The sequence below is a fragment of the Homalodisca vitripennis genome, chromosome 3 (assembly GCF_021130785.1).
Source record: "Homalodisca vitripennis isolate AUS2020 chromosome 3, UT_GWSS_2.1, whole genome shotgun sequence".
NCBI classification, from domain to species: domain Eukaryota; kingdom Metazoa; phylum Arthropoda; class Insecta; order Hemiptera; family Cicadellidae; genus Homalodisca; species Homalodisca vitripennis.
This window is the reverse complement of record NC_060209.1, coordinates 79390890-79417825: the sequence shown is the minus strand read 5'-3', so window position 1 is coordinate 79417825 and position 26936 is coordinate 79390890. Positions and strand designations below refer to the sequence as shown.

The following is a 26936-nucleotide window of genomic DNA, read 5'->3' as shown; positions in this document are numbered from 1 at the left end:
GTAGCTTTCGCATACTGATAAATCTAATCGTTTAGTTTTTAACAAGACTCTAACGATTCACTGTTTATCAGTGGTGGGTTGGTTGGTCACACAGAATGGAAATTTGCTGCAGAGTAAACAGGGTTCTACAGGCTAGGAAGGTGAGACGACTCTACAAAGGAATGAAGTCGTTTAGTAGCTATGGTCTTAGGAGCAATCAGGGTGGCTTACATCAGGAGTTATGAGGCGGTAGATTATTTTTTAAGGGAATATCAAAGACTGGGAGGGGAATCATCAGGTAATCAGATTGTTTTAAGGCAACTAAAATTTAAGAGATGGAAATTCTAGGTTTATTACGTCCCAAAAAAGAGGACGAGAAAGAGAAAAAGAGAAAGAGATAGAGATAGAGACAGAGACAGAGACAGACAGACAGACAGACAGACAGACAGAGAGAGAGAGGGGAGAGAGAGGAGAGAGAGAGAGAGAGAGGGAGAGAGAGAGAGAGAGGGAGGAGAGAGAGAGGGAGGGAGGAGAGAGAGAGGGGAGAGAGGGAGGGAGGGAGAGAGAGGAGAGAGAGGAGAGGAGAGGGAGAGAGAGAGAGAGAGAGAGAGAGAGAGAGAGAGAGAGAGGGGAGGGGAGAGAGAGGGGGGAGGGGAGAGAGAGAGGGGAGAGAGAGAGAGAGAGAGAGAGAGACCAGGAGGAGGTCACCAGGATTAATTTGTTTTAAAGTCAAGGTGTTTTTCAAGTATATGATCTTTCCCTGACCCCATATGCTTCTTCTAAGTGAGGCCATATAAACTGTTAATATTATTTTTAACGAGAAGCACTGGAACACAAAGGATTCACGACAATGAAGACAGCAGATAATTTTATTTCATATTGTTTATTCACAGTCTATTTACGTGCTAATATCTAATATTCTTTATTTTGAAAGTATTTGCCCATAATGCCACATTATTTTATTCACACAATTAAACCGAATTTAACTCACAATGTTAATACAAAAGGCCTATTTTTTTATTAGTACACAAATACAAGTTTTGAGAAATTTTTTTTCTATATTCCCGTAACATTATTAAGCTATTCTAAGAGCCATACTTTATAAATATTCATGGACAAAACTTCTATTTCCCATTTTTAATGGATATCTAGTATCTACATTAAAAATATACGAAGAGAGAATTTGGTTTGCATATTTGGGAAATACCTTAAAACCCACCACATTATAATGCTTGTTATAATACTTGTTTTTATGCCACGGTTTACAAATTGAGTTCGTTATTAGTATGTGTAGCATATTATTATACTCGTATCTACTGATCAAACTGGTCTTAACTGCACACATTTCCGGTTATTTGGTGCTAAGGTGCGAAGAGTTGAGGTTTACTGCCATAATTACTTAGCCAGTGATGTGTAGCGTCTACACAAAGTCGTGTCCATCGTCATGTTTTGGCTTATTACCCACAAGCCAAGGCTTCAAGGCCTCTGGTTGTAGACTCTAATGGGTTGACAAACACCAAGTGTTTGTTTGCCGCGTTAGAGTTCCGTCAGTGATTGAACTTTATCGACACGGATTGTTTATGGGCTTTTGAAACTGTAAAAGTCGCTTACGCTCAACTGCTGCGTTATCAAGCTTATCTCGGAGCCCTAATAAATAAAGCTTACTCAGCTGTGAAGAGTAATTGATAACACTGACATGCGCTGTATAATAAATTGCTAAGTGCTTGCTAACGATGATTAGACAGCGCAGATTTAATGGCCTTTCGACAGGGAGAATAGCGAGAGACAGGAACGCTAGTGCATTTTACAACATATAATTACTTAAATTGGTTGAAGTCAGCCAAACTACTGACTTCAACCCGTTGATTGGCTGTCCGAACTGAATCTTCAATCTTGATTTCACAACCATTAAGATCAGGGCCAACAAATCACGCTTAGTTACATGAACATTTACAGTATAAAAATGGCTGGTTTTTCAATTGTTATTATGAAATACTTGATTTATATTTATACATATTTTTATCAATGTGCTTTTACTAACTTGCTGATGATTGTTTATTTAACTGTTTCAAATTTTATTATCGTTTTATGTTTCAACCGATTTCACAAAGGAGAGATTTAACCGAAACTAACTACTAAACCGGTTTTAATGAAACGAAAGAAGGCTGCTCCATAGTGGTCCCATATAGAACCATAAGGAGAAGCCAGACAGAACAAGTTTGTGGAGATAGGCTACGGTTTTCTTGCAATTACTACAACCTCAGGATTGGTATGAAACTACCTCCGTGTTTAGCCTCAAAACGACGGTCCTATTGGAAGCACTATATTAAAACCAACCTGGAGTAACGAGACAGGATTTATTCCGGAGTTTGAAATTTTCAAATCACCATAAGTTGTCTCAGAATTACTGGGGAAATTTCTAGGTCTACGTCTGTAACGTAATATCGCCTGTCACCGCTCGAATGGATTTGGCTTGATCATCCAACAAATGTGGAATTCTAGGCTGTACCTTGCTGAAGTATGCCGACTGTCCATTTGTACAAACTTGCAACTTGTTCTAGAACCTTTCACTTGGATACTTATGATTGATATTTTCTAAGGCATTGCCAGGAAGTTTTGTGTGAAAATGACGTCCAGTCACATCGTGTATATTTGGAAGATTCCCTCGGTTACTTTGTGTATTAGTGTCGGAAAACTGAGATAAGATGTTACTCATGATATTATTCGTGAAACTGGTATAAATATATATTTATAATTAAAATATGTTGAAATTTTAAAGTTAAATACATTAAACCGACCAGATATATCCCGTTCTGATTCTTATTATAATTTAAGTAACTTCCGATATTCAATTTAACGCAGGTTAAATAAGATAAAACTTTAGGGCTACATGATATTGCTATAAATAATTGTTAAACTTTTGAATAACTCATGAAAAATATTGCATAAGTAATATGTGTATGTAAAAGTCGTATTACGTCATAAGTCACTAGTCAAACTTAACGATGATCGTAAAGTACTCATAGTTACTAAACCTCATGCATAAAGACATTACATGACTGTCACGACGCTAGTGTTGCTTAATCTACAAGTTAGTTACTTTATACTAATACAACACTCACAGTTAACATCCACTTTATTTTGATGTAAAATAATTTGAGTTAAAAAATTGTGGATACTTTGTGACATGTTGTGTAGTGTTAATTGATCTTTCAACGATTTCAACGTACAATGTGAGTAATGTAATGTATAAATGTATGAATGATTTCAATAAATTTTCATAGATTATATACAGTATATATATATATATATATATATATACGTTTTATGTATGTATATATATATATATATATATATATATATATATATACACACACACACACACACACACACATAAAATTTCAATGAAAATTTAATTCAAATGAATCAAGAAATTTACACAAAATGCACCGCCGCGCCGGGACGTGAACCTGAATCTCTCACTTGCCGAGCGAGTTTTTGCCACCATTACACCTCAGAGCACTTAATTTGCCAATTCAACTATTTTGTATTTTATCGTTTATGTCGCATATGTGTTTAAATAACTAAACCAACTTATGATCGGAAGACCAAATACATGTCAAAACAAGATTTCCGGAGATATCCGGGTTCGAATCTCGGCGGAGCAAGTTCTTTTTGTGATTATATCTTTACTGAAACGAAGTCAGGTTAATGCTGTTCATAAAAATTTAATTCATGTAAAAAGTCGTTTGACAGGTATATGGTGTTCCGATCATATGTTAGTTTTGTTCACAAAATTGAATCACAAAAAGTACTTGCCCAACCAGGACTGCAAATGCCATTTGATCGCAGATGCAGCATTTTTAATACTGATACGTCACAAGACAATATATCCAAACAAAAACACGCACACGCACATTTGTGACATATAATGTATTAAAAATTTACTAATATCTAAGAATATTACACCATTACACAAAGTACAAACTCATCCATTCCCCCCTAGTGATTGATGTCGAAGCGGAAGTGTAATTCAATATAGGGGTAAAACAATGGCAATTCAAACCCTAATAGTAGTTTATATAAAAATGTTAGGTAAAACTGAACGTAACTTGGGAAACGATATAAAATCAGTAATTATTGGAAAAGCAGACGTTAAACAACTCAAAAATTTTAATTTTTCCTAAATAAATTCCGATGTATTCACACAAAAGAAGTGTGATTAACTTGTTAACTTAATTAGTCAAATTATTTATCACCTCATTAGCAAATAATTATCATGGACGAAATTGTCGACTATTGGTATTATTTTTATATTTCCATTTTTAAGTTAATTATTTTTAATTTAAGTTAAATTTCAAGAATATATCACAGTTACAGAATTTTTAATACTGATCCGTCCCAACAAAACAATATATTCTCACAAATTTACAAGACAGAGGCTTACACTATTTTAGAGAGAAATTATTCTTTTCTTAATTTGATTAAATTTAGAAAAAAGGGACGAACTATATTGGAATTTTTATGGTTTTACTCTTGTATCTATTTCCCATTTAAACACAGAAGTTTTCTTCAACGAATTTTGCAAAGGTTTGTAGTCTGGCCATATAAGATTCAAAAGTTTTTCAAAAGTACTCTCTCTTTCAAAACAATTGAGTAATTCATTAAGTTCTAGATAGTTCGAACACAGTAGACTTGATAACGGCGTCTCACTGCAAGTTACGCAATGAATGTGCGAGTTTTCCCTGCAAGTTCACGACCTTGACTCCAGTTTGCCATGTCACGTTTCTGTGGGTTAGGTTACCATAGTTAGGCCAACGCACGCCTCTTCCCCGAAGTGTTCTGCGCATGATCTGCTACATGTGGTAAACAAGAAGGAAGGTATCGAGTAACATATTTCACCCAATAGCAAAATGGTGTGGGACAGCCACAAGCAAAATCAATTGAAGGAATTCTTAAAAATATACCAAAACGCCATACATAGATGATTTGTTTCATCATCGGGTCGTCTTTAAGAGTAATAAATTTTGGGATGTTAGACAACGCAAACGGTTCACTCATTAGATACGTACTGCAGTCAGTTTCTAACAAGTTCTGAGCATTCCTGAAGGAAAAAAGTTGCAGGCAATAATGTTTGCTTAGTAATAATTCGCTTACACCCAGCATATTTCGTTTAGAGCGCTTAAAGTAGGAATGAAGAATCAATCCTCAAAATGGTAATATATCCAAAGGCATTATTCATTAGTAAACACAATTTAAAATCCGAGACACATTAACCAATAAAAATGTTAATATTTGAAACGGCATGAATTAAAATATCATAATCAAATATCAATTAAAATAACCCGGAAAGTCGTTGGAATGAAAAGCAATTTTTTCTGTGAGGAGAGATTTGCGCGCCTTGCCAATGAACAGAAGAAGCACCCCGCCAATCCGTCGACCGGGGTTTTCGAAAGGGACGATCAAAGATCTCGCCTTGCCGATGAACAGAAGAAGCACACCCGCCAATCCGTCGAACGGAGCCTGTCGAAAGGGACGATCAAAGCTCTTACCGACATATTTGAACCAAGCTATGATTCTTCAGAAGCAAAAACTTACTATTTGAGTTTTTAGCATTGGTAGAAATCTTGAGGAGACAAGATCTCTTCCAAGGATCAGGGTTTTCCAAGGTTTCTTAATGGAAGATCCAAGTCTGGCCTGCATCTTCCTTGTATCACACTTATCAATCTTACGATTACACCTACCAAAATGCCTCAATCTCTTTAGCTATCATGAATCCCTAACTTTGAACTAATAACGATAACAGTTAAAAATATGATTGGACGTTTATATATATATATAGTTAATTTGATAAGTATAGTAAGTAAAGTTTTAAAACTACGTATATCGGATTTGCATACAAACATACATCAAATACATTATTTTTCTGTATTGGTTGATGATCAACGGGGTATAGGACGTGCTAAACATTCTTGTCAGATGCTATTCATATCTTTTTAGAAATTATATATAAAAATAAATATACAATAAAAAAATAAATCTTGTAAGGTCGAATTTAAGTTGTAAGATATTTTTTTATAAATTTGCTTCATTAATGGAGAGATTCTGGAATGATTTTGATTCATTCCGCTGCGTAAGAAGGCAATGAACAAATCTTCTTCAGGTATGAAACACAGCCTTTGTCCTGATGTGACAACCCCTAAAAAATATTCTGAAATCTCGAAAACGATCACCACTTAGAAAAGGACAAAGCAAATTATAACGTTACGTAAGAGAATTCGTTAATTTCAATATGATGTAGAGTAAGTACCCTGTATGTAATCAATTCCTGCGTCGTTACAGACATCCAAAACATTGTCTCTAATATAAGCCTGACTGATACTGGTGAGTATGTATGCATCTCGTCCTCTATTAGACTTCCAGATTCGTTGAAGAAAAAACATGTTTTGTCCCTTCCTAACAGTCTAGGTATACATGTCCGCATAATCAAGTTTTTGCTATTGAAAACGTCCCGAGATCGGATGACATGTCTCCGAGATTATTGAGACATGCCTCACTCTTATGTTACCGCTCTGCCTCTGTCGCAGTTAATATAGCTTTCGTTCCAGCTCGGCCAATACCCAATAGCGCTTAAAACAATGCAAAATATTAAGAACAATAAGTTTAAAATACATCAACAAATGTCACTGTGCTTTGAAAAGTTATTGATTTTTCAAATTAAACAACAAATTAATATTACCTAATTTGATTTTACTGAAGGTAATACACAGCATATATTATAAACAAATAATTGTCTTCTATACATAGTTCATTTAATCGGTTTGAGGTAAGTTATATATTGTGGTGTTGAGTTTTGCTCCAGTTCACCTTCCTCTTAATGCAGCCTCTGAGATCTGACGCTGGTACAGACTACTAAAATGTAGAATCATGTTCGTCTGAAGAGATCCAAATATATTAAAATAAAAATGCAATAATTACAACGTTTTCTTCACATATTGTTGTATCTCCCATAAGGTTTAAAGATGGCCCTCCCTATTGTTTTTAACGTTTGCAGTAATACTCGTAACTAAGCCATTTTAATAGTATAATAATTATGAAAATTTATTTCTGAATTAACCTGAAAATTTGTAGATTTTTTAATACGGTAACGGAAAATGTACTGTACTCCACCTATCTTTGTAACGGAAATAGTTTTTAATTCAATATTTTGTTAACTGGCGAAAACAGGCATTTTTATCATAGATATTTGATAAAAACTTTAAAATGCTCAGTCTAACATTGATCTCAGGGACAAGCATGGTGGGAGTTTCTGACTACATCTGATACTGTGACTGTCTCCTTGAATGTAGAGGTCATGTTAGTAAAGGGCAGACGGATTTCCTAGATATCTATCTATAGGCACAGAGCATATGTTAGATATTGTGATGTGTTGATCACAATGGTTCGATCAAAAAGTTACACAGTAACAGAACTATGAAATCCAATTGTAGTGTATGATTAAAAATTATTTTTTTTAATATTTACTTTTTTCTAAAAAAAAACACACAAAAAACACTTTTGCATGAATTAGTGGAATATAGGAAAAATCCATAGATGTAGTGGTGCTAGGCCAAAATTCTAACTTTCTTTATAAATATTGAACTCTAAACTTTCACTCCAGAAAACGGAAATAACTTGGTATTGAACGTTTTTAACATCCATAGTTGAATATGTTAACTACCTATGAATACGAATCATTGGTAAAAAGTACGTGGTCGATTAATAGTCAATCTATTATAATCTACTTCGGGGGGCAATTAAAGTCAAGTTCTCCGGCAAATTGGCAGTGGTTATTGGATTAATTGCTGGAGCCTGACATTATAACTAACTTGTAATCTGGCACACCTCAATCTCTCCTCCTGGATTGGCGGATTTCCCAAATGAGAGACAAACTAATTGAAAGAATATAGATATAACTTTCAGATCTTGGAAATAGCTTCTGGCATAGAACTATGTTTTAGACGCGATTATAGGAAGGTGTATTCGACAAGTAATTACTGTCTAGAAATGGGTCAATCGTTCGCTTGCAAGAGTGGAATATACGTAAACATTGAATGAGTGGAATATTCTACTGTAATATTTTTCTCCTCAGGTACGTTTTATGAGGAATCTTTCAAGTTGCATGTTACTATAAAGATCCTGAGAAGGCAGAAATATCGAGGCAAGAGAAAATTAAAAGATACCGAATAAAATTTCAACCACTTAATTTCTAAGTACACCAAATAATTGTTGGATATTATACGGTTCTCCAAGAATCAGAAAAAATTAAATTCAGGCTGGTTAAGTACACAAAACCAAAGAGCTCGATTCTTCTGCATATAAATACGTTGGTGCAAGTGGGTTTCGGTTGGAATAATATTTTTTATTTCAGTTGGATGTATTCAGAAAGAAATATTTTAAATAGTTACCAAGGAGTAATTAAAGAAGAATTTAGGACCATCTTATAACTAGGACCAAATTTAAACAGTTGAAGATAAGACTATGGATTTTATTAAAGATAACTAGGGAGAAAGGTCCTTTAATAATATTTCATAACAAATGTTTGTCATTTTATTAAATAATAATAAAGGCATATTATTAAATAATAATAATAAAAATAGGCACCTCCGCGAATAATGTCCTATTGTATATACTTTAGGTCACTAATTAAATTTTGATTTTTTACCGAAATATTAGCATCCACCCAAAAATTTTGATATTTGGTCTACTACAAACCATTTAAATTTTTGTGCATTGTAAACCTCTCTCGAAAGTTTGATACGTCCCATAAAACACAAAACCAATATCAAATAAAATCTATTATATTGGTTTTCATACTGTTTGCATACTCTTAAAATATGAATTATAATATTAATGTTTAATACAAACGAGATTCCAAAAAGTATACATTATAAATACCACACAGTTCTACTTGGTAAAACTGATACATTTCTAAAAAAAATTTAAATCGTAAATCGCTTAAAAATCTTTATATTAGATGTCAATGATTAAATTTTAATTTGATTACCAAGAAATTGTAGAAAAGTTATTGCTTTTGGAATTGACTAATGCGGTCGATGACCGTATGTCTTCAGCCAAAAGTTCAAATTTTTACATAGTATACTAAATATTGTATTGAGTTTTTAAATATATATTATTTTGGGAATTTCAGTTCTACATATGTTCTACAATTTTACATAAAACAACAATTGGAATAGAAGTAGTTTTTCAGTATTAATCACCTTCAATTCGCTCTAGTTGTGGCCAGGGAATAGACTTAAACCTAGCTATCATCTTTGACTAGTAACCGTTATTTTAATGTTTTAATCACCAAAAGCAAAATCTAGTTCGTAACTAATTTATCAAAACCAATTACTCGTTCAATATTAATGTAAAACCCAATTATTTGAGCAATCAAATTCGAAAATTAAAAATTTGTTTTGCTGCTCGGAATGATTTGTTTTCCTATTTTACGGTTTCAGCTGAAGAAATTTAAGTTCTAAAATATCAAAAACAACTTCTGTCAAAAAACTGTCTTTTTGCGTGAAATTTGTATTCTTATATTGCAAATTGTAAACACTTTTTTAAAGTGAAATCCTTAAAAGTACAAAGAGCTCCCAACCCAAGTTTGGAAAGAGTTGAACTACTATTGACTCATAGAATATCACACAATAAAGAAAAAAATCACACATCACACATAAATAAAAAAAAACTGAACATAATTTTTTAATAAAATGTTATGTATATAGAACAGAACATATTTTCAAGTGATTTCAACATCAATGTAGCAATTTCGTTCTCCAATGATTTAATTAATTAAATTACATAATTGTCTTTATATAACGGTAACTCTCTACACATAATGAATTAAACCAGTTATTTAAACTGTAACGGCTACATAGACAATGTATGTAAATCATGTATGTTTTGTAAGAGACATAGTAACTCACCGACCTTGGTTCTATCGCAACCCACACTGGTATGGAGTTATTATCTATCGCAGACCTATACACCCACTTGTCTTATCTAAACCGCCATTTTGAAACAATATACGTCGTTCTGCCTCGTGTGAGAGCGCGGCAATTTCGTTTCTCTCGATTTGATAACTTATCGCGGTAATGAAGCTACTTGTAAACACACACTGTGAGTCTCATGACCCTTTTAAAATATCGGCGAGATAAGATAACGCTCATCTATTCTCTACAGGATACTATCAATTTAGAGTGTTTTATATAATTATTTTGCACCTTATTTAATCTTATCAGGCATATAAACGTCAACCTTAACCAAAAATTCAACACTCTATTAAACAATGTGAATACAGATAGTGAGTGTTTGAACCGTTTTAAATAATTTTATATTGTACAAAATATTAAAGTTAACAATACATAGTTTGAAGTTTTTCTATCATGCTCGTTGTGCGTTTTAAAAAACTGTAAAAATACTGAATTTTTTAATTCATGGGTTACAAAATACTGAATTTTAATTATGTAAAATTTTAAAATAGTTATAAAACCACTGGGATACCACTGGTGAGTTAGTCCGAAAAGCTTTTGTAGCACAGTAGATACAATTAAACGTTGACCAATTACAGGCTATAAAATGTTTAAAATTACAGGGCATTTAAATCAAGCACATTTCGCATGATATTCTTGTTTGAAAAATGTTAAATTTGATTATACGATCTAAGATTACAACTAGATTGTTTTAAACTATTTAACGATTGTTGTGCTGAAATAAACAGTTTTGTAAACCCACATTAACACTGCTTTACTTCCACTGTTGATGGATTTAAGAAATACGTTTATATTATATTGTGATATTGCACTAAAATTATATTAAATAGGGTATTGAATTGACTACGTTATGGACAGAGGATCCATTGAAAAATTCGAGCATCACAATTTATTAGACTATATAACTAAAAAGTAGTTGACTTAATGGAGATTCCACTCCATTCATTCACGATCGAGAATTTGCTCGAGATACTTTTCTTTTGGATTCTCTACAAAAGCTCTAGGTTCCTGTTAAACTGAAGAGAGCATGTGTTGAATGTTAATTACAAACATGCACTAAATTATCTTCACAACTTTATATTCAATTACAAATTGGGCCAGTACAATGTGATTGACAACAGGCTTATACAATACACCAATGCACTCAAAGCGTACTCATTGTAATTCGTGTGATTTATAAACCGAATTTAGTACGAAGAAAAACCTGAGAAAACCGTTTGTTAGAGATTTTGTATACTTGCCTTGACAATGACCTGAAACATCAAGGACTTATTTCGTAGGAAACTAGTAGGATTTGCCGATCGTCCTCAGACCTTTAATACTGTGGCCGAGCTTGCCTATTCATAAAATAAAGCAAGAGCCATTACTCACAAAGGGTTTTTCAAATTATGGCTAGTAAATAGAACATTCATTACATAAAACTCTGGCGCAACCTCATATTTACCTAAGTTACATAAGGTATTTCTCAAGGTTCGCAAATAAATCCACTCTTATTTAAAATATTTATTTATAACATGCTGGATGTAATAACGTCGCACTTCATAGGCTACTCTTAGGCGATGGTTTATTTATAAATTTGAGCAGTTATTTTTAGTTTCCATTGCCAGTTGTTTAAGGTTTACATTGTTACCCTATTTACTTTTATTTATAAGCCTTATACATTAAAGCAGCAAAGTGGGGTTCTGCCTCCACGGTCTATTTGGTATGCTACCACTAATTTGGTATTTTTCAGCATTACAATTATGCTTGTAAATACATTATTGCAGTTCTGTACCACAGAGAACGCATTAAAGCCTGTTGAATATGTAATATATATCTATTGAGCTAAATTGTATTATTTTTGTCCACATTTTTTTAGTTCATTGTTAAATAAATACCTGAACGAAAATTGTGCTGAGTAGTGAAGTTGGTAAAAGTTATACAAATTATCTTCAGAAGTTGATGGATTTTGAGAATCAAAAACAAGGTTTCATCTATTTAAACCAAGATGCGCAATTGAGAGCGAGAAGAATTGATAAAACACAAATGACAGGGCTCGTGTATGGATCTCAGTGGCACCAGCACATTAGGATCAGGAACTGTTCTGTTGCTATTGTGTGCAAATCATCCCGCCAACTTGTCCTGTCATCCCGCCCGCTCTGCTCCTCGTGCACTGTAATTAGTGGTTGCTGTCGTGTACGTTTTGTCTGGTCTAACCCTACCGCTTCCTGACAGATGGAGTCAACAACACACCTTACACTGTGGGATACCTTCCCAGTTTGTGCCAAGTGATCCCGCCAACTAAGATTGCCATTCGATTTGTCTCTTATTTACTGTAATTAGTGGTTGCTGTAATATTACGTTTTTGTCTGGCTTTGTGCTGTCACGTTCTTACATAAACACCTAACAAAAACATCTTGCAGAGTGGAGCTCCTTGACTGTTTCAGAACGTTATGTCAAACGATTTTGCCAACACAACTTCTCATGCCCTTGTGCTTGCTTTCATCTTCTTTAATTGGAGGTTGCTATAGCATAAATTTTGTCCTTCCAAGCCCTGAACAGGTTTAGATTGTTTTTCTTGTCCAGACTAGTTAGATTTTTCTACTTAAATAGTTCTTATTATAATAAATTACTGCAAACGTTTCTAGTACGAACAGTTATAAATAAAATGTAAAAAGTATATTGCCTTTTTAACTGTATAGAAATTGTATACTATCTATAAACACTGTTGTCTAAGTTATTCATAACGCGTTGAAAAATTTAAAACTTGATATATTTTGACCTTGCTGTGAAGTGCAAGCGAGTGAAGAGGGCGGATCTACACCGTGATTGGTTGAAGCTCAACAGCTGACCAGCCAATGTGACCAATCAGTGATCAATGTCGCTTTTTATCTTATAAGGAAACATGTTTATAATGTTCAGTGGAATTATGTTTTATACTTATATTTGCCGTTTGCTGGAGTGTATATAAGTTCATATGCACTAAAATATTGATCGAGCCGATATGACTATTTTGTTATATTTTATTGAGAGGATTGTTTAAATATATTCCATAGAAATATTGCTGTTTCTAGAATAAAAGTAACAAAATACATTTAAAAAATCAAAATGACGGTTAAAGATCGTATAAAAGAATATTGTTTAATATTATATACATGTTAACAAGGGAAGCGTGCATAAGGTACAACAAACAAAGCAGTTTTATACCTAAAAAATTAATGGAAAAGTGATGAAAATTGTAGTTATGAAAGATTTTAACATAAAGATTAAAAAATGGTATTTTTTAAACTATATGTATATTCTAAGAAATCTGTTTAAAATATAGATTAATTTGTAGGCATCCGAGCAGAGTGCTTATTCAGTTGTTGATAAAATATTAATTTGGTGTATGTCCAAATCCCGTGATATTAAACAGTAATAAACTCCCAAATGTGGAATACACGTGCAGAACGAATCTTTAATGTTAATATCGCTAATCATACATGAGTTTTTGGGTATCGTAATTGGGCAGAACCAATTACAGCAAACAAATTATAATAATTGGGAACGGTAACAAGGCCGGTACTAAATAGTCCAAATGCATATCTTACAGTACCGGTACGTGATCCCTTACTTTACACTCGAGTTTGCACAGTTGGAAACACAGCAGGCACATTATCTTTTACCGTATGTTACATTTATCTCATCTGGTGGTGATTCACTACTAGGTTCACAACTCGAGTTCTATTTTATTAGAACTATTCATATTAGTCAAAACTTTTTCATGAAAATGATAAAATGATAAATGATTCATAATCTTTCAGAAAAAAAAACACTTAAGAAGTTGTCAGAGGTTTACTTGAAAATAAAATCAGATCCTCAAATATTAATAATTTAATATAGTGTTATACACGTATTATCTGCATCAATGTTGCTCCTAATATGTTAAAGTGTTAGAATATCTTGAAAGAATAAAACGTATTAAATTTAAATTTTGAAAGAGCCTTACAGGATCTGCACCTGCGGACCTCCGAATAAATAGAAATAGAACATGTACTGTAACTTGTGCTCAACTCAATGTCGATAATCTCAAAAATATTGTAAATAAGTCATCGGGGTCACTTAAGTCTTTCCGATACCACCAGCTTTGCTTGATAAACTACAATGAGATAAGCTGATTTTTACATACGGCATACAATGATTTTATTTGAGCAAACATTCTTGTTCTGAGTGTGTTTTACAAATAGGAAACCATATTTCATGATGTCGTTACAACCGTATCAGTTCCGTTATTAAAAACCTAATTACTATATATCACCACGTTAAATATTGGATCTGTAAACTTCTAGAATATTACTACCTTTAACAAAGCACACCCAAGATAAAACTACACTACAATTAACAATATTAAACTAAAAAACAAGCAACAATATGAAATACGAAAACAGATGAATCACTTTAAACACGAAAACACAATAACCCATTAAAAACGAGCTCATAACGGATTAGTCGCTATGAAACAAAAAGACTGACTAATGTATCAATTTTAAATTACCATAAAATGGTGTGTACTTAAAGGGGCTCAGTTCCAAATCCGATTAGTGGCATTATTTTTATAAGGTATAAACTTGCCAATGTTCGATTAAACAAAAATTCTCATCCCTTTCTAAGGTGGATTAATAACTTAACCCAAAACTAAAATTGAAATAAATAAACCGTATCATAGTGTTATGACTTGTATAAGACAGGAATCACAACAAACACGGACTTAATGAAAACAAAAAGCAATTATAGAATTAGAAGCATACTAAAAACTAAATTTAAACAAAGAGGAGATATAAATTTTATCTTATCCAAAATTAGTATTTTTTGTAAATAGCCAAATCTGAATTTTTAAAATAAACTAGATTGTCTAAGATCATTGATCTTGATAAATCCCTTCAAGATGATTTGATCAAAGCTTATTGAAGCACAAAGTCCTTACTGGTGTGACGGATTGCACGATAAGCAGCCGAACCCAGCCCACATAACTGCCTTTATCTGGCCTATCTCTTTATAGCAAACTTTCTTTTTCATCAACAATCTTTACTTTTAATCTAAACCGGTATTGCCCGAAACTATACCTATTGGCGAATTCCTTCAAGGTTTTGTAATCACGTCCGCAGAAGATGAATGGCCACGGTGGTTTGATCGGCTGTTAAGTGGCCTAGCCCAGCATACGCTAGTACAGGCCACGATATTATGGCTGACATAATCACCGTGCCACACCCGGCATATGTCATATGTAGAAAGTGCGAGGTACGACCTTGGGCTGACCTTGCCCCATAGTCAGTTGACACCAAGGTCTCTGATATCATCTCTCACTTCCACCTTCTCATATCGCTTTCATTGTCGTAACCTGTGAGGTATCCAGACCAGGCGGTGGCGGTCAGAGATCATAGAACTGGCGTATCGACCTTGTCCGCAGTCTCAGTCGTTGCCTCTCAAATTAAGTGGTTGGGTCGTAAAGGGGAACGGGGCACAAGATACCACTATTTAGTGCTATAATAAATCAATTACCATACTAATATACGGTTCTAGTGTTCTGCTAGTCAAGGATTGTGGGTTTTCACTCAAATTCAATTTGGAGCTTATTCGTATCAGTTAACTTGTTATCAATTAAATTTATCAAATTCCAAGACTATTATTTCTTGGCGGCTATTAATTTTTTGAAATTGCTATTTCTTGTAATAATGTAAATTAGGTTGTATGAAATCGTTTATCAGCATATTTTTGAATAATGTTTTAATTTATCACTAGCTACCTATTTTAACAACTTGCTACCTATAAAAAAACCTTCTTTGCATTTAATAATAACTATACTAAATTTGTGACATGGCGTATATTGTTATACATAAAAAACATATATACTATATGTAAAATATTATTTTATCAGCAATGGATTAAGACAAGAAAAAGTACTATTGTTTACTTATTTGATATCTGATATTTTAAGCTCTTAAGACAATGTTCCCAAATTTAACATATAACCCTTACGTTATATGTTAATTAAAAATGTAATTAAAAATATTTGTATTGCAGAAACGTATAAATAATTGAAAACGTTCAGAACTTTTAGTCAAATACACATTTGTAGGTGAAGATAAAAAGCTTTCAAATACACCCGAAGTACCTTACAGAGTGACACGTAAGTCTTACCAACACAAAGTAACATTATCACTTATGTTCCTTTGTCACATGATAAAATGTATGATTGTACTGTTTGTTTACAGAGGTATCTATTCTGTGATGTTTTCGTTGCCTTCATGGCTATAAGACCAATGTAAAAATGATAGAATATTAAACCTTTAATTTTGTCGTTTTGATCTGAAAAATTAATAGAATTCTTACTTAGATAGAAAGTAACCTACGTACCATATTAAGGACTTACTGTTGAAAGTTATCGCATGAACTGACGGACAGATATGATGGAGTGCATTATATGTTGATGGCTTTTTGAACACACTCCATCACGTGTGAAGAAAGACAAGGATTAATAAACGTGCCTTAATTCGTTTATACATTAAAAGGTGTTGTTAGGATGATTCAAATGGGAACATTATTTTTGGAAATTATGATTATAGGTTCACAATGCATTCGTATTAATATAGAAATTGATAGCGACGTGACGATTTTACTCTGTTGATGGAGCCCAAGATTTAAGGAGAGCAAACGGGCTCGGGTGGTTTGGGAGGCGGAATGCGGCATGTAGGAGAGAGAGAGCATCGATTCGTTCCCCATTGTTTTGAGTGTTATTGTCTGTGTTATGGACCGCACCGTGTATTGCTTGAATCTAGCTGCCATCAACCTGTGGATTCATGATAGGTCATGGAATCTGGCAGAATCGATACATAGCTATCGATATATATATATATATCGATATAGTAGCAGTATTAACATACTGGTACTTGTTCTAACTCATATGTACCGCTAGCAATAATATATGAAACAAAAACGTGAATAATTTTACAACTAATCAGGTCCTATCTTTATACGTGATAGAGTTGCTACGTTTTTAACGTTCCTAGTTAAATATTTAAACTATAAATTATATGAGGCATATTAACAACTCACTTTTTGCTTTGGGATATTGGGGTGGATTCATAGATCCTCACACGTCAACCTGAGCTTATTGTGTGTACAACTCACTTAGTGCTAATAACAAGAATAACACTGTATTTTTTTGTACTGCGCCCATCTTTTTCCATGAAAACCCAGTTCCTTTTTCATCCAAAGCAATATTCTAACGCTCAAACGATTTTAGTGTAAATTCCAGTGCATTTATATTTAATTCCATGTTTACAAAATGTGCATATACTGTATCTATATAAGTTCATGTTCAGCAGTTATAACATTTTTACTTACATTTAAAATCCTGAAAAAACATACACATGTTGGTCGTCTGAATTTCAGTTGCTACGATTAAATTAAATTTAAATTAAATTAAATTAACAATGCGATATATTGCGATATATTAATAAATACTTTTTTATTACATTTTACAATGATTTTCATAATTTAAATTTTTAGTTTTTTCCCTGTTCAGCAGTTATAACATTTTGACTTGCAATTAAAATCCTGAAAGCATGCACACCTTGATGGTCTGAATTTGATTAAATTCAAAAAGTAATTACGATATATTAATAAATCCAGGGACTTTTTTGTTACATTTGACAATGATTTTTAAAGTTTCAATTTTTTTTCGCTATAAAATATGAGTATTTTATTATGAATGTTACCGTGTTTCAGTGTAAAAAATATTTTTTTTTACAATTTTGTATGAGATTTGTATTGTTTGTCACCACATATAGTCGATTCAATGGATGAACGTGATACACAGATAAGAACACATCTGTGTAAATATTACCAAAAAATATTTAATTCTAATTTCGGGTAAACAGGGAATAGACAGAATAATAACACAAAACGATCACCCGTCACAAACTTATCAGTACTTCGTGGTGGTGTCGAAAGCTCAAAATACCGTATAGTTTCTGGCACTATTAATTTAATTTAATGTTGTTAAGATCGTACACAAATTTGAAAGAGTGTTTCCCTTAAATAATTATATGATTGGTTGAAGCCATATTGATCTAAATTAGTAATATAAAACTCGTACTGTTGACGTTAGCTGCTGTTCAAACCATCTTAAAGTTCTTAAAATCTGGTTTAAATGAATTTACTACAACATGAAAAGTTTAATGACGCGGACCCAAACCACGACCCTTGCCGTTCCTTGCACGAGACAAAACTGGCCCTGAGACCGACTTGTAGTGAGTGAAAGGCCCGGTGCAACCTTGATCTACTGGAGTAGGCGGAATTTTCAAGAGCGCTTTCAAAGGCAATGTCAACATTGTCAACAGTTTTGGTGCTAAAATGATTGAACTGACTTTTAAGGTCAAATAGGAAAAGGCTGCATCTACTAGTTCCACTCACCTATTTAATTACTGTCACTGAATCCTGACATTTTTTTCTTGTGAAAGCATATGTAAAGGTTGGGGGTTTAAAATTTAAACGAATATCGTGATCGAAGAAGTTTTCTGTGCTGTTCCTTAGTAAAAGAAGAAAGATCATCACGCGTTCATAAAATTTAACAATAGTCTAATTTTTATTTGAAAGGGCAGAATGTTTAATTAATAAAAAAATAGCTTATTATAACATCAATATGACACGTTTTCATATGGATTATCTAGGATTAAGATCCCAATCTGATAAGTAAATGAAGGTGGCAGAGTATAAGCACGAAACGTATCTCTGGAATTTCATAAATGAGGTGTAAACGGAAGAGGTAGGATCAGAATCTAACCAATCATTCGTTTTTAAAATGATTTTATACTGACTAATTGAATATTTTAATTATTTGTGCACGTGGAACACAAGCACTCCCAAAGACTTTATATGTGACTTTATTTACTATATTAAGTTTAATTTGCTTCCAATTTAACCATCCTTCTTTCATAGTATTCGAATAGGTTCTGAGAAATTACGTCTTCAAATCCTGCTTTGGTTCTCTTCTATTTCCTGTCTGAATTCCCTGACACGTGCCAACCTTCTTCTTTCAACTTTTATTTTGTACTTCCTGTTTACTTTAAAAGAAATCCACTGTCGATCAACACTTCTATAAACCTGAAACATTGATTGAAAATAGTCTCCAAGTGCTGGAAGACTGCTGCTGATGCTACAGGTTCCATGCACCATTTCTGAATATTTCTAGACTCAATGTTTACAGTGTGTCTCATTTAGCCAAATGAAACTAGCCATATCTAGTTTGGCATGAATGGTCTCACTAAGTGCTCGTTAGGACATTGGAGCTTCCAGCTTGACTTGTACCAGTCAACTTGTTTAAAACAGCTGGTTCAAACAGAAAAGTGGATCTGTCGTCACAACAATTATTACTAAACTGTATGTTAGTCAAAGTCCCCAGTACATTTTTTTCAGTGTGTATCCTGTGTTAAATCCAACTCTGCAAGCTTTATTCCCAAACAAATTTCTACAAATTAGGTACAAATATTCCTTTCTGAATATTATCTTCCTTAAATGGTACAATCTGATTAGAGAAAACAATTTGGAACCTGTATTTACTACATTCATCGGTTTGGGAGGTTTGCCGTTTGAATATATTTCTTTCAAAAACTCAAAAGTACAAATTTTGCAATACTAAGTATTTTCTGGTTTAAATAGCTCTCAAGGCCTTATTTAAAGTTGACTAGACAAGGAATTAAAGGTATAGGAAGTACGATTTAATAAACTATACAATAAAAACAGTCGATGTAAATCAAAGAATTATTTGTATTTGACAGCCGCTCCTGATCACAGGCCCATCAAAAATTGGAAGCCAAAGTAACTAATTGCCCTGTTAATTTTGAAATCGTTCTCATCACGCCAGACAACAGCGCTTCCAAGCCATGAGTACTAACTACTTGTGACTTTATTCAGGGAGATCTATACTCCAAATCAACATCAACGTGGTGGAGTTATGGTCGTGTTCATTGTGTTGTTGAGTGTGTTTATTGTGCAACCCAAATAGGGCTGACAGAGCAAGACAAGACAAGACAAGACAAGACAGCAGTACTTCACATGTAACAAACAGACTGGGAGTTCCGGAGTAGGGCGTGGCAACATACATTAGATGTTACGGTATTGTTAGGAGGTTTCACCGATGTTGACCACAGAGTAAGAAAATATCCTGGTATGAAAATTAAAAGTTTGAGTGAAAATATACTTTTAACTGTACATTTTTAGTAAGTATTAAGTATGAAGTGCTTGGTCAGTACTGTAGCAGATATCAAAGTCAAAAGTTACATCCTAACTCTTTCTATAAATTTAAGGACTGTTACAAAACCCATTATGTTGCCTTTTGACATAAATGAGCTTCTCAGACTATAGACCAGTGTTTATGTATATATATATATATATATATATATATATATATATATATATATATATATATCAAGGCAAATAAATTATAGAAAGAAATAAATACAATGGCCATAAATATACACTTTTTGACATATTCGCTTGATCTTGGCAACAAGCCAACTCCAACATTGACTTCGGAAACATGATTCCTCAAACCACAAGAAGTCGTATACATGGAATGCCCATAAGATTGCGTGCGAAGGCCCGAGTAACTGATAGTGTTTTATAAAAATCTGAGTGATGTTCTAGACATACAGTAGTTAAGAAAATAATTAATTTTTAAACGCGTTTTAAAACCAGTGGGTGTTCCTGAAACTAGCTTCATCAACTAGTTTACCAGGCATGTGAAATATCCGTTAAGAAGCTTTAGACGAGTAACTGAATCTTTTATGCTTTTTTCACCCCGTCTCAGCCATTTAGTATATTCAAATTGCTGTATAGAGTATATTAATGAGTTGGTGAATCAAATCTTTTTGATTAAAATGTTTAAGATAACAGATGTTTTCTTTTTGGCTAAATATGATAAATTTATACAAATTTTAAATATATTTCATAAGTGTTTGTATTGGAGTTAACCATTTTATATATTGGTTTACGCAATATTATTAGAGTTAGTTGACACGATAACTACACCCGTAATTGATACAAACGGTACGGTGGTTGTACACGTAGATGTCAGGGCATATTCCTGAATTAGACCATTTGGTCAGCCTACATAACATTTGTCCAAACTTCTATCAAGGCCATGAGACTAACGACTGGGAAAGCGAAAGGTGTTTAGTGACCATGAATGGATAAAATAAAGGAGTATTTGACCCCGACGAAGGACACATTAAAACCCAATATGGTCTTCAAAAGAAGCAAAAGAAGCCGTACGTAATTAACAGTTAGGTTGTGTGTGGAGACGTTGAGTTAAGCGGTTCGCATGCTCCGTGGGCGACTAGGCAGTCAAGGAAGCTGGTTCCTGTATCAAACGTACAATAAAAAATACATTTACATATTCTCGTGTATAATCACTCGACACAGAGTTTATCTTTCTCGCAGAAACGTTTGGTTTCATACTTGGCTTCATAAGGTAATCCCAACTAGAATTCTTTGTATTAGCTCTAGAATCATATGACCTGAGTGCGGTCAAGTTTGTGGCATTAAGTTGTGTCAACTATGTGTCTTAAGTAAGTTGGTAAATCAGCTCTTTTCGATTACAGTTCGATTTAGAAATATGCCAAATGTGATAAGTGATCCAGCAGATAAGAGTCATAGAGTGGTAGGATGTTCTGGATGGCTAAGGGTGGTGGGTTGGGATCCTTTTGGATAATATCGAGGGACAGTGTGCACCCATTATGCCTCCTTGGAATAAGGGAAGACCTTTTTTAATTTCAGCCTCTACCAGTAAAAGTGGGTAGGAGATGGTTTACGTTCCTTCATTTTTAGGCTTGAAAAGTAAAACTTTTAACCCTCAGGAAACCTCAATTACTTGTTGGCATAGACCAACCAAAATTTAACGCTCCAAAGGAGCAATGATTAAAATTCTAGAAGATTAAACGTGTTTTAATAACCGTGAATTATTTGGAACTCTTTTTGTTGCTACTGATGTATATATCGTAAAATATTACAATAAATAGTTGATTTTACCTAAGAATGAATGAACGACTTCTAGAAAAAATAATTTTTAGTTCCGTTTGAACTACTAATCTTTAACCCGAAATAGCAAGGTCACCTCATACGCAAATATGGTCGTACTTCAATTCCACTGTACGAAAAGAAATAATTTCTATTCATCTAGAAAATATTTCTTTTGAAGTATAAGGCGTAAGAAATTAAGATATAAATTCAGTAAAGTAAAAATTGTAGACTAGAATTATAAAGTGAAATAAAATAAATTATTATTATTATTCTGGCTTTAAAATAAATACCATCTAATCTTTATTTCGATGACGTCACACCTAACGACTGTTTTTTTTTTCTTAGAAAGTAGGAGACCAAGAATAATTAAGAGTATTAATGACCAAGTAAAGAAGATAAGAATCTTCATTAACATTTAATCAACAACGTTCATATTTCGTAAAATCATTACAGATACGAGCCAACTGCAGTGAAACGACCTTGAAATTCCCTCATAATAACAATGTTAATTTCACACACTTTTAGCCCTTATTCTTGTTATGGGGTGAATCTTGTTAAAGAAATAATTACTACGCATCCAAAAGTTGTTTTTTTGTAAGTGTATACTTTTTGAGTTTTTATACGGTCAAATATAAAAAGGCTTTAGAATTTTTTCTGAATGATATATAACGATAACGATAAATCTAAAAAGCTTTCGGTCGCGTAGTCATTATATCTTTAAAATGAGACATATGTCATAATTTTATACTACGACTAAAAATAACATGGATTAGACATCAAGTCGACTCAATGCGTCATTATCAGAAATATGAATGATCCGTTTCATAGTTTAGAGGTTATAGCATACGCGCTTACCGCCCCACTGCTCACATTGGGACACATTTTGCCAACATGATATCCATCGACTAAACGATAAACTAAATAACCGCAATATTGCCACAATATTGCTATGCTTATCTAGTTTGATGGCTGAGAACCGCACTGTATAATTCTCTCACTGCCGTCCTGCTCTGTGATGGTTATCAACAACCAGTTTACAATATTGCGGAAAGTTTGATTGATGAACCTGCATCTGTTCCCACTCCTTCACGTTTCTGCAATCTGATGCCCGAATCATGTTCCTCCTTCTATTCTCTTACAAAATTCAGTAGATTGCCTTCCTATTTTCCTTTCTACTTTTCCCAATCAACCTAGACCAAGATACCCCTAATTATAACACTCATTCGTTATCTTTGTCATTCGAAATATTTGTCAATACATGAATACAAATTTTATTTTATACAAGTGCAAAACATTTATTTAATAGAATAAACGTAAATACATACTGTATATATTTTTATCAAATTGATAGTTTTAGTTTAATTAAATGTTTAAATGAAGTCTTAAACTTTTATTTTAATTAGTCATCTTAAGTGGTTTAGTTTATAGACATTTTATTATAATCAGATTTGTATAGCTTTACTATCTGATTGATGAAAAATTAAATTAATGTGTATTGAAGGAGCCTACTCAACCCTACTAAGGGTTTTCATTGACGGTCTTAAATTTTCTCGGATTTATTTATTATGCTCTACATGTTAGAGTAATTTATATTAGACGGTACAGAATATATAGATAACAGTGATATTCAGTGGGTCAGATCTAACAGGAACGATCTTTTATTATATTTAGTAAATATTGTAATAACGTCTAATTTTAGTTCCGAATTTAGAATTTCATTGTGTATGAATTGTATAATCGAGATTATAAATTGATTCTTATTTATAAAAATATAGTTTAGTTAGTTAAGGACTGCAATTTAAAAAGACTTTCTAGAAGATAATAATTGATCCTACCGTTGCCTTGTAGGCTGTACAGAATCATTACCCACATTAAAACTGTTGGAAACATAAAATTGAAAAATAAATTAAAAAAGTATTAGTTTTAATATGGTAAAAATTAGATAGTTTTCATCAAATTAAGATATATTTTTCTAGATGGCGAATGCACCAAGTCGGTAATACACTTAAAGGCAAACAACAGTAGCTTTATTATGCAGACATTAAAAATAAATGTAGTCTGGATTAAACTTATTGAGATGTTGACTGATGTTTCGTATTCAATTAATAGTTGTCTCCTTTTTACTCCGTTATTATTACAACATTACAAATTTATTAACAAGCAGTAGCCTTTAAACATTTTAGGTTCTATTACACAGATGTTTCGGGACCCCAAATTTAATATATGAATACATGAAAGTATTCATGTCAAAAACTTGAAAATAATTTAAAAACTTGTACTAAGAGGTTTAAACGATAAAGAAATTAACTGAAATCTTGAAATTAACTGAATATTCTGTAGATTCGCAATCAAAACTTAACTAAAAGAAAAGTTTACATAGATTTTATAAGTGCTCTACCTTAAAATCTGAAGCCTTTATTAACACATTTTGATTTGTTTACTACCAAGATAAATAGGTTTTGGGGTTATGATTGATTATTGATGCGGTTTTTGTTTTGTTAATTCATCATTTTAATATGAATTGATGTTTTCGATACAAGTTTTTACATGATAAAGTTTGGGTTGTAATCCATAGAATATCATGCAAAGGCTGATTCTTGGATTTAGGAGTAACAACAAACAAATGTTACGAAACGTGAAGAAAGGAGTGAGAGGCAAATAATCTGAAATAATCTCTGTTCGAATAAATATAAAATAACGGGTCAGTTGGAACTAACCTGATGAAGCCGAACAATTTCGATGATGACCATGGTTGTTTGCACACTACTGACATTGCGGTCGGCGATGACCACGCTCGACGGCAGAGTAAACAAACACTTCCTCTGACGACAGCTTTGTGTTACTATACCTACTGCTACTAAGCTAATTTGTTTATACTTGAATAATTATGTGTCTGTTATATCAACACTACAAACACGTTATTTGTCTATAGAAACATTTTACAGTAATTACAAGGTTTATGTAAATTTCCTTTTCATATTTCAATGTTTAAAATCAATAAAACGAAAAAATTATGATTTTATAAGAATTCTCAAACACTTCATATCTAGACGTTAGTAGAGCTTTCCTTAGACCTTGTATGATAAGGCTGGGAATCGTTGTGTTCAGTGTTCTTTTAGACATAAAATATTTTATTGAAGCACTCGAATGTAACCGAACAATACACAATAACCTGAGGTATATGGTAGTTTTAGATTTCGCTTAAAAAGATTAGCCTCTTCTAAAGATATTTTTTAATGTAACTAAAATACTACAGGGATTAAATTCTAGTTTTTGCCTGTAAAATGTAAACGTTTTGTGTGATACTTAACTACTAAAATAGTACTGCGAAGAAAAACAGTACTAAAATAACAGTACATAGATCTATTTCTGTGGAAGAAGTTTAAGTTTTGCGGGCAGCCAATGGAGTTTGACTCTTCACGGTGGAGAAAACCAATAGAAACATATTTAGTAAAACCACTGAGGTCTCTTAGAGTCGCTATTTTATAGAAGATATTCTTGAATTGGGTTTAAATTTTGCCACTAATAGTTGGAGTTCACCATAAAGGTTGCTACAGATTTGTTTACGTATTGCCTCAGTTGCATTAAGAATCCAAGTCAAGCAGTTGATTACGCGAAAAAGCGGACAGCGCTTAAGCGCACAAGGGCCAATATGACCAGGACATGAGAAGTAGGAGCTGCTTGGAGGTGAGTCATCATGCAATACAAGAGCCATGGGCATTTCCGATCGGTATATCCCGTCCTCTGATTATATCCCAGATCGTCCAATATTTTTGGGGGAGGGGGAAGTACCAATTGGAAATATCCCTGTGCTGGCGTCGGTGGCGTTATCCTTCACTTCTGGCGAAAAGGGGAAAACATTCTTCGAGATAGTACCCAAAGTCAAGCAAACATTGTGTGATCGCTGAATGCGCGTAACATTCTTTATTTTTTAAGAACATATGGGCAGGATTCCTTTTGTCCAAAAGGGTTTACTTAGCGCTTTCTTCGCGACACCAAGCAGTTAGGGCTCGAAATGCCCTCTCTCCTCACGGTGAAGAACTACTACTAATACACTTGATTAGACGTATCCGTATTTACAAATAACTACTATCTGCGGAAGAAGGTAATGGATAGAACAATTTTGACGGATGGTTTAGAATTAGGGTGTAGTCAAAATGATTCTTTAAGTTTGGAAGCTTAATTTCAGGGGAAAATGATCAAAGGCGAAGCCCTATTATGGAACCACTGAATAGAATGTCTGGCCTGCATGTCTTATTATAGATCGCATATTATCCATTTATGGCTCGGTAGTTTAGTATTAACCAGGATTTAAAACAAACACATTTTGGAGCCAAAGGGGTAGAGCCCGAAAAAGAAAACCGTTATCAACAAAACTGTTCGGGAGGCATGGTTAGGGAAAAGTCTTTTACAATATTTGACATAACAATTTATGGGTTGATTCAAAAGTCAAAGGCTAGATTTTAATTGTTATAACCAAAGGGGAGCGAAGGTCTAGAATAGAAGCGATGAATCAAGCGAATGTATTTGGGCTGTACTCTTCAAACACGCTTAATGTGAAGGAAAGTCGGAGTATAAGATTTTATTTATTATAAAAAATTATGTAAATTTTCGAAATTTGAAGATTTTTATGCGGGTTCGTGGCTACACCAAAGTTGCATTGTAAGCCTTGCTATTAACTGGAGCCAAATTTCTAAATCTCCAATTTCCAACACTACTTTTATCACACGTTAGCTTGTTTATGTAAACACACAAGAGCCAAATATGTCCTGAGGGGCAAAAAGTACGAGCTCTGTTGTGTAATTGTAAGTATTCTCGTCCGTAAGTGAGAGGTCTGGTTCAGCGGCGTACTTTTTGTTTATCAGTATCGCAATTAAATAACTT

The 26936-nt window shown here is 33.3% G+C and overlaps 1 protein-coding gene across 7 annotated transcripts in view; it reads right to left on the bottom strand.

Moving 5' to 3' along the window:
• LOC124357094 (arylalkylamine N-acetyltransferase 1-like) overlaps positions 1–26936 on the bottom strand; it is a 287823-nt gene that overhangs the window by 26344 nt on the left and 234543 nt on the right. Inside the window, exon 1 of one of the 7 annotated variants that reach the window (XM_046808525.1) lies at positions 24770–24883. The exons of 4 other annotated variants lie outside the window; for them this stretch is intronic. In XM_046808525.1, the coding sequence (XP_046664481.1) occupies positions 24770–24802 (33 nt within the window). In that variant the 5' untranslated portion in view covers positions 24803–24883. Of the gene's footprint in view, positions 1–9947; positions 10099–24769; positions 24884–26936 lie in introns of those variants that run through there. 2 more of the 7 variants (XM_046808527.1, XM_046808528.1) reach the window with 2 other exon arrangements.